The sequence below is a fragment of the Cervus elaphus genome, chromosome 22 (genome assembly GCF_910594005.1).
Source record: "Cervus elaphus chromosome 22, mCerEla1.1, whole genome shotgun sequence".
Lineage (NCBI taxonomy): Eukaryota > Metazoa > Chordata > Mammalia > Artiodactyla > Cervidae > Cervus > Cervus elaphus.
In genome coordinates this window covers 55,390,853-55,403,775 of record NC_057836.1, presented here as the reverse complement: position 1 = coordinate 55,403,775, position 12,923 = coordinate 55,390,853, and the positions used below count along the sequence as shown (strand labels likewise).

At 37.2% G+C, this 12,923-nt stretch overlaps 1 protein-coding gene across 20 annotated transcripts in view; it reads right to left on the bottom strand.

Annotated features, from left to right (window-relative positions):
• ANKS1B (ankyrin repeat and sterile alpha motif domain containing 1B) overlaps nucleotides 1-12,923 on the bottom strand; it is a 1,073,060-nt gene that overhangs the window by 654,811 nt on the left and 405,326 nt on the right. For all 20 annotated transcript variants that reach the window (XM_043881060.1, XM_043881066.1, XM_043881055.1 and 17 more), the window contains one exon: nucleotides 10,537-10,673. In XM_043881060.1, coding sequence (XP_043736995.1) covers nucleotides 10,537-10,673 — 137 coding nt within the window. The remainder of the gene's footprint in view (nucleotides 1-10,536; nucleotides 10,674-12,923) is intronic.

Genomic DNA, 12,923 nt, shown 5'->3' with positions numbered 1-12,923 from the left:
GATACGACTGAGCGACTGAACTGAACTGAACTGAATATAAAGTCAACTATACTTCAATAAAAATAAAAAGCTTCCAGGACATTCCAATTTGTCCATGACTACTAGTTGACTGTTGGGGTCATTGACTTCCTCCTCCGTTTTTTTCTTTCTGAATTGTCCTTCGTTTCACTAAGATTATTTTCCTTGGTTTATCACTTCTCTGCTCTCCGCCTTCTCCTCTCACTTGGGTCTGGGTGTGTGCGTGCTCAGCCGCCCAGCTGTGTCCAGCTGGTTTGCACCCCCCAGACTGCAGCCCACCAGGCTCTGTCCATGGGACTTCCCAGGTGAAAATACTGATGTGGGTTGCCATTTCCTCTCCAGGGGAACCTTCCTGACCCAGGAATCAAGCCTGTGTCTGCTGTGTCTCCTGCATTGCAGCAGGTTCTTTGCCACTGAGTCACCAAGGAAACTTTGGTTGTAGGACTCCAAATGATAGTTATGCAGTCTTCTTTGGTTCCCATCTCTAGGCTCGTCTTCCTTTTTCTAATCTATTATTCTCCTCTCAAACTTCATCATCCTTCTGGAATATCACAGTCCCTCTTGATTACTTTCTCCCTATTGAGCTAACTGGGCTTCCCTGGTGGTTCAGTGGTAAAGAATCTGACTGCCAGTGCAGGAGATGCAGGTTCAATCCCTGGGTCAGAAAGATCATCTGGAGAAGGAAATGACAACCCACTCCAGTATTCTTGCCTGGGAAATCCCATGGACAGAGAAGCCAGGCAGGCTACAGTCCATGGGGTCGCAAAAAAGTCCGACACGACTTAGTGACTAAACAACAGCAACAACAAGGTGATTAACGTTAACAGACTACTGGAGTTAGAAGAGCAGAGTTTCTCCAGTCAGGGGCTATGTAACACGGGAAATTATTCAATCTAACCTCAGACCAATCAGTAAAATAAAGGAAAAACATCTACCTGGTAGGGTTTTTATAAGGAATAAATGAAATACATCCACAGTAATAGAAATAAATGGTTCAGTACTCAATAATAAAGATACTTTTAAAAGATTATCCCTTTGAATTTTTATTCTTTATCTATTTTTACTGCAACCCAATACAATATACTATACTTATTCTGAGTTATATGCCTCTGCTTTTTATGTACCCACTCTCATTTCTAATTCTAAATTTTAGCATATGTATTCTATAACCCTGCAGTGCCCAGTAAAATGTGATTCTAGATTTGGCAAGAATTTTATGCACCCCCAATTCTAAACCCTTAATGAAGGGAGAGAGAATGTGGTTTATTATTAAATTACTTTATTATTAGTTCATTAAGCACAAAGAAAGTCCAGAAGAATGCCCAAACTATTTATTTCCTCCAGGTTGAGTTGTCACCTGATTGAAACAGAGGCCATCATAGGCAGGAGTTCAGGAATAGCTCATCTTCTTGCAAATCATCTCCCTTAGACTCTTGAGAAAACTGGGCCCTTGAGTTTTCTCTTTTCTTGACCTTTATGCCCTCTTTGCTTATTTTTCATAGGGTCTTTCCTTAGCTGCAAAAGTGCAGCCTGAAATCACTTCATTCTGCTGAATACTATTCAGGATAGGATTCAAAATACATGGTAGAATCTGGACAGCACGAGGAGTACCTCAAAATACTCAGAAGTTTCAAATTTTCCAGGTTGGCTTTCTGTTAGCATCCAACTATGTTCATTAAGATATTATAGTGTTCAATATTAAGCACCTGTTTGAATGTCTCCTCTGTGACATTGTGCTAAAATGGTCTCTTCTTCTGCCTCTACCTTGGGTCATTTCTCAAACATCCTCTTTTATTACTATAGATTTGATTCACGCTGTGAAACAGGAGAAAACAGTATAAAATCAACTCAACTAAAACAACCACTGCGGCATAGCTCAAGAAAGCAGTACTTTAGCAACTCATGCTTTATCTAAAGTGTCTTTTGCATCCAGTGATGCCAGAATGTTTGAACTTTGAAGCTGATTAGATTTAGTTTCTCCTCCTACTATACAATTTCACGTTTCAGTCTCCATCACGCATGTCTCCTTTAGTCTCCTCATTCCTACTCTTTACAACCAGGTGTAATTTCCTACATCCTAAAATAAAAGACAAAAACTCTTTCCTTAAGCATGCCCTTCTTTCAACACACTGCCCAATGCTTTCTTTCCTTTTACCGCAAACATTTCGTTCCTTTTAAAACCAACTATTCAAAAAATTAATCTACAATTAGCACATTGTTTTTCTCCAACTCGTCAACTCTTTGCATTTTGTCCACTTGAGAGAAATTGCATTCTTGAAGGTTTTTGCCCTCATAATCACCACACAAAGTGACATTTTAATGTCCCTTCTCCTCAACCTCCTGACAAGTCTTGACAGTATTGACTAATCTCCTATTCAGTTTTCTTTCCTCTCTTTATATTCATGATAACATGCTGTCTTCCTTCTTTCAGTCAGTTCAGTCGCTCAATCATGTCCGACTCTTTGCGACCCCATAGACTACAACACACCAGGCTTCCTTGTCCATCACCAACTCCCAGAGCTTACTCAAACTCAGGTGCATCGAGTCGGTGATGCCATCCAATCATCTCATCCTCTGTCGTCCCTTTCTCCTCCCACCTTCAATCTTTCCCAGCATCAGGGTCTTCTCCAATCAGTCAGTTCTTCATGTCAGGTGGCCAAAGTATTGGAGTTTCAGCTTCAGCATCAGTCCTTCCAATGAATATTCAGGACTGATTTCCTTTAGGAGGGACTGGTTGGATCTCCTTGCAGGCCAAGGGACTCTCAAGAGTCTTCTCCAATACCACAGTTCAAAAGCATCAATTCTTCAGCGCTCAGCCTTCTTTATAGTCCAACTCTCACATCCACACATGACAACTGGAAAAACCAAGCCTTGACTAGATGGACCTTTGTTGGTAAACTAATGTCTCTGCTTTTTAATATGCTGTCTAGGTTAGTCATAGCTTTTCTTCCAAGGAGTAAGCGTCTTTTAATTTCATGGCTGCAGTCACCATCTGTAGTGATTTTGGAGCCTAAGAAAATAAAGTCTCTCACTGGTTCCACTGTTCCCCATCTATTTGCCATGAAATGATAGGACGGGATGCCATGATCTTCCTTTTTTTGAATGTTGAGTTTTAAGCCAGCTGTTTCACTCTCCTCTTTCACTTTCATCAAGAGTCTCTTTAGTTCCTCTTTGCTTTCTGCCATAAGGGTGGTGTCATCTGCATATGTAAGGTTATTGATATTTCTCCTGGCAATCTTGATTACAGCTTGTGCTTCTTCCAGCCTGGTGTTTCTCATATTGTACTCTGCATATAAGTTCAATAAGCAGGGTGACAATATACAGTCTTGACATACTCCTTTCCTTGTTTGGAACCAGTCTGTTGTTCCATGTCCAGTTCTAACTGTTGCTTCTTGACCTGCATACAGATTTCTCAAGAGGCAGGTAAAGTGGTCTGGTATTCCTATTTCTTTAAGAATTTTCCACAGTTTGTTGTGGTCCACACAGTCAAAGGCTTTGGCATAGTCAATAAAGCAGAAGTAGATGTTTTTCTGGAACTCTCTTGTTTTTTTGATGATCCAGCAGATGTTGTCAATTTGATCTCTGGTTCCTCTGCCTTTTCTAAATCCAACTTGAACATCTGGAAGTTCACAGTTCATGTACTGTTGAAGCCTGGCTTGGAGAATTTTGAGCATTACCTTGTTAGTGTGTGAGACGAATGCAATTGTGAGGTAGTTTGAACATTCCTTGGCATTGCCTTTCTTTGTAATTGGAAAGAAAACTGACCTTTTCCAGTCCTGTGGCTACTACTGAGTTTTCCCAATTTGCTGACATATTGAGTGCAACACTTACATAGCACCAACCTTTTTTTTTTTTAAGATTTGAAATAGCTCAACTGGAATTCTATCATCTCCACTAGCTTTGTTCGTAGTGATGCTTCCTAAGGCCCACTTGACTTCACATTCCAGGATGTCTGGTTCTTCCTCCTTCATCGTTTCTGAGTGCTTCTTCTGTCTCTCTTTTACTAAGGCCCTGTTTCTCAAGTATATGTGAAGAAATTACTTAAACTTCCTGGTTCTCAATTTCTTCATCTATAAAATTACAATAATAATATCCATTCCCTCCAAAATTATGAAAATTAAATTATGTTAGGTGCTTCACAAATATTAACTATATTCCTAAGTGAAAGCATTTGCGAGCATACCACCCTTGGTACTATCTCCCTTTACCATCAAATTCTATAAAAGACTGTAAAATCTTTACCTTAAGCTCCTAACCTGTCTCACCATAATTCTACACTAATATTTCAGTTTGTATACCATGCTTCACTCTCAATGAGTTCACAAAACCAAATTTGTCATATCACCCTCTCCCTCATCAAAATGAACTTCTGCTTAAGTTTTTCCTATATCTATTACTATCATTCAAAAATTCCAGCCAACCAGTCATCTTTGACTCCCTTAGGCCAATCCATCTCTCCATACATGTTTTATCCAAAGTGTCTCTTGCATCAAATGCTATACAAAAAGGATAAAACATCATAACCAAGTTCAAAGTTGGATTAACTTTCAAAATTAAAGGAATGCATTTATCACTTTAATAGAACAAAAAGAAAAAAGTAATATGATCATCTAAATATATATTAAAAAACAATAAAATGGGTAAAAACACTTTTATGTTAAAAAAAACTTTCAGCAGTTTGATTCTTGTTGATGTATGAGAGAAAACCACAAAATTCTGTAAACCAATTATCGTTCAATTTAAAAAATAAAAAAGAGAAGAGAAAAAAGAAGCTCTCAGCAAACTAGAAGCAGAAGGGTACATATAAGAAACTTATAGCTTACAGTTAATGTTGAAATACTGAGTGTGTTCCCTCAAAATAACAAATAAGGAAAGGATTTCTGGCTTTACCACTTCCATGAACCATAAAGATAAGAAAAAGAAATAAAAGACATAAAAATCAGAAAGGATAAAGTAAGACCATCATTATTTTCAGATGATGGGGGGGAAAAATCCTAAGGAAATTATTTTTAAAGGAACTACTGTGAGTTTTAAATGAAATTATCCAGATGGCAGATACAAGGATGATATAAAACTCAATTGCATTTCTATATATCAACAGTAAAAAAAATTGGAAAGTTAAAATAGTAAACAGTACTAAAGCATTAAGTCAACTCAGAGAAAGGGAAGTCTTTCGCCATATAGGAAAAAAAATGAAACTTGACTACCACCTCACACCATACAAAAATGGTTTGTGATAGATTGCAGAACTAAATGCAAAAGCCAGAACCAGAAAGTTTATGGGGGAAAAAAAATGGGTGCATATACTTATAACCTGGAAAAAGACACAAAATGCACTAACCATGAAAAAAAAAATCAGATCTCACTAAAATTAAAATATTCTACTCATCATAAGGTACCACTAAAAAGTATTAAGGCCGATTCTTCCCTGGTGGTCCAGTGGTTAAGGATCTGCTTTGTAACACAGGAGACATGGGTTTGATCCCCAGCCAGGGAAGATCCTTCATGCCACGGAGAAACAGCCCACGCGCCACAGCTACTGAACCAGCAGTCTGGAGTCCACGCTCCGCAACAAGAGAAGCCACCACAGTGAGAAGCCCGTGCACCTCTGCTAGACAGTGAGCCCTGCTCACTGCAGCTAGAGAAAGCCACGGGGCGGCTAAAACTCAGCACCACCATAAAGAAATACATTAATTAAAAGGTTTTAAAAATTAAGGCAAATCACAGACTGGGAAGAATATTTGCAGGGCATAAACCAGACAAATAACTAAAATCTTTTAGAATTATAGGAGAATTTAGTAATAAATGTAGTAATAAAAAAATTGTAGTAGTAATAAATGTAATATGAACGTAGTAACAAAAAATTACTACAAATTGACAATTAGGAAATTGAACAATCCCATAAAAAAGATGTGAACAGGCACTTCTCAAAAGATACAATAATGAGCAACAGCCACAGGAAAAAATGCTTAAAGCCATAATGAGACATGCTTTCATACCCATAAGGATGGTTAAAATGAAAAAAAATAATTGAAAGTGTACATGTTGGCAAGACTGTGGAGAAATAAAAAATCTCAGATATTTCTATGTGGGATTAAATTATGGAGCTACTAATTCAGAAAAGTCTTGGCAAGTTTCTTATAATACTAGCTATTCATCTGCCCTGCAACCTGACTTCTACTTTTTGGTATCTATATGAACATATAGTGCACATTCATTCATAATACCAAATAAGATGAAACAACTATGTTAATCCAACTAGTCAGCAAAAAAGAAAAAAAAAAAAAGGCATAACATGAGTGAATTATGTTGAGTGAAAGAATCCAGACCTGGACATACATAAAACATACACACACAATAGGATTCCATTCACATAAAGTCCAAGAATAGGCAATTCTAAATTATGATGATAAGAATCAGAAAGAAGTGGCACCAGTGGTGAAGAATCTGCCTGCCAGTTCAGGAGATGCAAGAGATGTGGGTTCGATCCCTGGGTTGGGAAGATCCCCTGGAATAGGAAATGGCAACCCACTGCATTATTCTTGCCTGGAAAATTCCATGGACAGAAGACCCTGATGGGCTACAGTCCATGGGGTTGCAAAGAGTCAGACATGACTGAGCAACTGAGCAAGCATGCATGCACACACTGAGGCAGGAATAAGGGCCTCTGATGGGAACAGGCAGGAGGCAACTTTCTGAGGGTAACACCAAAGTTCTATATCCTGCCTGGAGTGGTGGTTACACCTACTACACAGTTGTCAAAATCCATCAAACTATATTCTTCTATTAAGGGTAAAAAGATGCTTCACCAGCAAACATTAAATTAAAAAAAGACATTACAAAGAAAAAGCAAAAAGAAAACTGGCATGTCAGTGCTGGGTTGGGCTTAGTCGCTCAGTTGTGTCCAGCTCTTTGCGACCCCATGGACTGCCCACCAGGCTCTGCTGTCCATGGGGATTCTCTGGGCAAGAATACTGGAGGAATGCCCTCCTCCAGGGCATCTTCCCAACTCAGGGATCAAAACCAGGTCTCCTGCAACAGAACTACCTAAATTTTTTAACATGTAAATATTTTTCAAGTATTTCAAGTATCTTTTCAAGTTTAGAAACAACTCTATTTTCAAGTATGAGTAAGTGGGCCTAGCCTTGCAAATTCATCTAAATAGAGAGCTTCAGGCTTGAGGGTCAATATACTGAAAAGAAACAAAGAGAAGCCAGTAGCACATCAGTATTTCAGACTCTGTGAATCAAACACAGAAAGTTTCACAATCTGAGGAATTTTAGGACATGGAAGAGTCCAAAGAAGCAAAGGTAAAAAGATCAAATACAGGATGCAGAATTAACAGTTGTGACTTACTGAGTTAATAAATATGTCAAATAGTCAAACTCAATAAAGCACTGCAAAATCTGTCACAATTAATACACCATTCAGAAACACATGCAATGTATAATCAGCTGTACCTCATTGAAAGCAAGAACTCATTGGTTATAATGGATATCTTCCATTTATAGATGGAGTTATGAAAGTAGACTAGATAAAGGTATGCATGAGGTGAAGGAGAAGTAACCCAACTTGCTCTATCTGATCAGTATCTATTTGTAGTGAGTGAATAAGATGAACGGTTCTGTTTTTATCTCTCATCCGTTCTGTATCACTCTTCTCACAATTAGACTAAACACATGTACTAATGCCCAGGCAAATAAATGTAAATTAATGATTAAGAGTTGCACTTATACTTCGATTTTCAAGGCTCATCACCAGTTTTAAGAGTGAAATGATTATTCCAATAATGTTATTAATTTCTAATTAATAAATGAAAACAGTATTTGAATACCAATAAGGAGATTAGTCCTGGGTGTTCATTGGAAGGACTGATGTTGAAGCTGAAACTCCAATACTTTGGCCACCTGATGCAAAGAGCTGACTCATTGGAAAAGACCTTGATGCTGGGAAAGATTGAGGGCAGGAGGAGAAGGGGACGACAGAGGCTGAGATGGTTGGATTGCATCACCGACTCAATGGACATGGGCTTGGGTGGACTCTGGGAGTTGGTGATGGGCAGGGAGGCCTGGCGTGCTGTGGTTCATGGGGTCGCAAAAGAGGTGGACACGACTGAGTGATTGAACTGAACTGAAGTCAATTAAATCACATTCATGCATTTCCAGACAGAAAAACCAGGAGAATTATGAAACACCTAGAGGGTTAAGCTAGGCTCTTATATAAGCTAACCAATAACTATCTTTCCTTTGGAACAGTAGCTCTCGACAGTGTTCCATTCCCGACACACCTGCGCCTTGTCAGGGCACAGTAGGGAGTCCTCTGTTTCATCCATCTAGCTGTCCCCTATTCACACCCTCTAGTCTCCAAACCATTTCTTGAAATCACATGTTCTACTCCAATACTCCTTCATAATTACTTTCACTTGAACTTTCTATTCCCTGCTCTCTACAATGTATGAAGAACCCCAGGAGATCAGGACTCAAAGGAGAAATAAGTATTGCACCAAAGTCTCCGAGGTAAAAGAAAGAGTGGCCCAAGCGAGGTTATATTCTTTCTTAATTATATACCTTAGCTGTTATTGTTCTACAACATACATACATACAGGCTGCATTGGTTCTAATTGAAATACCATCATCCTTAGTTTCACAATTTTTTCCCTTCATTTTTCCTTCCCTAAATCATCATTATAACATCTAATAAAGGAAAGTAGAGTCAGTTACCTTCATACACATTTAAAAATGGACAGAACCAAGGAGTGGAGTCAAGTGGAATTTCTGGCTTTAACACTACTCCTAGATTTCTTCAAAGTTTACTAAAATAAGATAAGATATGTAAAGGAGGATTTATGGAGTAAGATCCTTTAGAGTTCATTAGACTACACAGAAAGGAATCTTTTTCATTCACTGAATGACCAAATGCATTTATACTAGAGAATTTACACTGATATAAAATTAAATGTTTAGTAATAAATTTTGTTAATATATATAAGACAATCTCCTGTATAAATAGTTTAAAATGTTGGAAATGCGATAGCTGCACAATAGCTCCAGAAACACCTTAGCCTAGTGAGAAAACCAATGATAATAAATGTGACATTTAGCAACTAAATCTAAGTTTAGTGAGGTTTATTTCCTGAAACAAATGAACTAGGTCAAATTTCCCTGAAAACGAAGAGGAATTATTGAAGACATTTTCCTGCTCCACATACCAGGACACTGTGTGAAATAATACCTATGCCTAAATGAACCTGTAAGTTTTATCCTCAAAAAGAGGTAGCAAATTATATATTCTAATGAGTAGTTTTCTACCCTCTGAACAGGATTGCAGGAGACAATTATTACACCAAGAGAAGTACAAGAAACTTCAAATAAGTTGCACAACTTAGCCCCTTTGGAGTGCCAATATCCTTATCCATAATACTAAAATACACATTCCCTTGGAACTGATAAAGGTTGAACAAAATAATCTGTAGGAAAGTGTTCCATAAACTGTAGCAGATATGTAAAGCTTAAATGTCATTTTACTGATGAGGATGATGCTTATAATTTAAAAATCCAAAATAAGTTGTGTTAAAGAAGGTAAGATGTTAAACAAATTATTGCTCATTTAGGTCAAAACAATCTCAAAAGACATATTTGTTCTGCAAATTGGCTCAAAATATTTGTTCATACTATATATCTAAGTAGATAGTGAATGGCATTGATAGGATCCAAAGTTCCTCTCTCTTGAATTTTGTGAGGCCCATTCAGAATGAGCCAGGTTGAGAACACCACCAATTCCATGTTCTGAGTCCATCTGTTGGCAAAAATATAATGCAAACAGCTTTATAAGTGCTATTTTCAATGAAATATCACAGAACAGCTTGTCCCAATGATATTTCTAAAGCTTGCCTGCAAACCGCCTACTGGGAAATCCAATTGAAAGATAGGGGGTAAGAGAAAGAAACCCATACAGAAAAGTGACAGAAATGGAAAAAAAGAACAAAGGGTAAAGAGACTAGCTAGAGGAAATTGAGCACTGGAGAAAAATAAGGAGCAATGAGAGGTGCAATATCAAATACAGACAAAATTAGTTTGAAGCCATAAAGGATAAAGATTTGGGGGAAAATATATATATATAAAAACAATCGGGGTTGGAGGATAAAAAACTTATCACAAACAATGTGGCATGTCCAAAGAAACGAAGACAAAAGAAAAAGGAAACACCAGAAAACATGTAACAGCTCAACAGTTTGAGCATAATTATTAAAATGTTGAGAAAAATGATGTGAAATAGCCATTTTTCTCAGCTTGTTTTTTCATGTAATATACAAATTCAATTTTCCAAAAGCTAACAGATTTCAATGTGTATCATCATCTCCAAGGGAAGGAAACATTCTCTTCCAAGTCCATTCTTTTAACCTGGAAGTCCATTTGCTTATTATAAAATAGTCCCGGTATTGCAATACAGATGGTGTGCATGCACTGATTCAAAAACAAAATATATTAAACTGCACATGATGTCATGATGAGCACTTACCTGGGGTCGAATGACTTTTACAATATTTTTGAGGGCAGTGTCAGGAGATGGAGGTGAGCAGTCAGGTGTTGGGCCTGTGGAGCTGTTTCTATGGTTACTAGTTCCTGGAGCAGTAATTGCTACCTCAGAGGCATTATCTGGGAATAAAAATAGAACGACCATGAACCTAATCACTCAGTTTACCTTTTAAGACTTAAAATTACGTTAATGAACATGAATTGATATTTCAACTTAAAACTGGTATTAACTACAAGATCATAATGTGGAATACACTTGGCAGTTTATTTTAAAGGTATTTGTTTATTGAATGTTTTATTTTCTTTTATAATGGTAAATATCCCCCTGTAGTTTTGTTTCAAGGAAGAAGAGTATCATTACTTAACTTATAATGATAGATCGTCCAGCATAAATGTTTAGATTGTCATTATACAGATGACTAAAACATCACCTTAACTTAAAAGAAATGCTCTTTTTATATGACTGGACTAAGTTTTCTCTATAATATTTCAAATGAGTATTGGTCAAAGGAGAAGTTTCATACCTCCTTGATTCATAACATCCAAATTCATGCCTTCCCAAAGCACTTTTCCCAGAAATCCCTCAAATTGTAAAAAAAAAAAAATAGCATCTCAGTAAATTAACCTAGATAAAAAACTGACATTTGTGCAAAATAGTTTTATAATGTAGATAAAAACAAAATTATCACTCTCAGATACATGTATCTTCCTAGATGGTCAAAGCTAAGTGAATGAAATTTCAAAAATCCAAAGTAATCTTCCTTTATGTTCAGTATTGTGGGAGCAGAAATAAGAAACTGATGACTTGAAAATCAGCAATATGTATAACATTTTCCTCTTAAATTTATATCAAAACAAAATAACATCAAAGATGCAGTTTTAGAATGCTTAAAATACTGGGAAAAGGATGGAGAAGTTCTGTAAATAACTCCTGCTAGCACATAGAAGTTATATTATTTTAACGACAGTTTGGCAAATCCTCTAGAGCTTTTTATGGAAACTGTTGCAAGAGCAAATCTTCAAAACATTTACTTCCTTGTTATATTTTTAATTAGTCCCCAATAATTTTCTGTACTCGACAGCTGAATTGGTCCAAAAGTGACTAAGACTGTGAATTCTTTAGAGACCAGCAAGTTTCTCTGTTCCATGGCCATTGTCAACAATCCCAGGTGAAAAGCAATAATTTGTGAAGGCACTTCTTGCTCACAGAAAGCAAGAAGGATGAAACTCTACTCATTACTTTAAAATATAATTTATTTTCACTGGGGAATCCAGACATAGGCTCATGAAATAAAAAATGCAAGTGTGACACACCAAATTAAATAGATAATTCATAAAATCTCTTAGATGTGTCCAACACTCTTGATTTAGTATAATACATAAGGTGGGGTTTGAATAAGTATCTCAAGAATAAGCCAGGTTCTGAAAGACAGTAGTTTGTGGGGGAAGTCTTCTGAATAGGCTAAGGTAGTATGAGTGAACACTGAAATGGAGACAAAACATCAGTTAGCAAGAGTGCATTCATTCTCTCTGATTTGTCCCCTCCTTCTTTCATTCATTGAATCATACATCTAAAACATTTATTTGGGAGCAATTATGTATTTGGCATTGTGTTTTATGGATAAATTGAAAAGAATCTCTGGTCAAGGATTAGGATGAACAGGTGGAACGCAGACTCTCAGGGCAGTGAAACTATTCTGCACAATACTGAAACTGTGGGTATATGTCTCTATACATCTGTCCAAACCCACAGAACGTACAGCACCAAGAGTGAACCCCAATGCAAACTATGGACATGGTGTGATGAGGACGTGTCAGTGTCAAGCCTCACTGACTAAAAGCAAGTGTCCCACTCTGGAGGGGGTGCTGACGGTGCGGGCGGCTGCACCTGGGTGGCAGCGGGGAGTGCGAAAGAATCTCTATACTTTCCACTTGATTTTTCTCTAAGCTTAAAACTGCTATAAAAAATAAAGCCTAGTAAAATTTTTAAAAATCTCTGCCCTTGAGAGGTATACAATCAAATGTGCCATGAGACATGCAAACAATTTATAATGCAATATAACTTGAGAGTTGATAACAGATAAATGAAGCATGATGAAAAAGCAGGGGGAGAAGAAATCAAACTGTGGCTGGGAAGGAAGATGGTTGTGAAAAGCTGCAGTTTTCAGGTAAGAAAGGTAGGACTAGAACATAAAACATAAGGGCTTGGAGAGTGAAAGAGCGTAGATGAAGCTAATAGTTTATGTTAGGAAGACATTGGAGCTAAGCTTAGATAACTAAAAGTAGGTTTTATTATTTTTGTTTATGCTTAATTCTGTAGTCAATGGGAAATACTGAAGATATTTAAGCAGAGACCGGCCTAGTAATGAC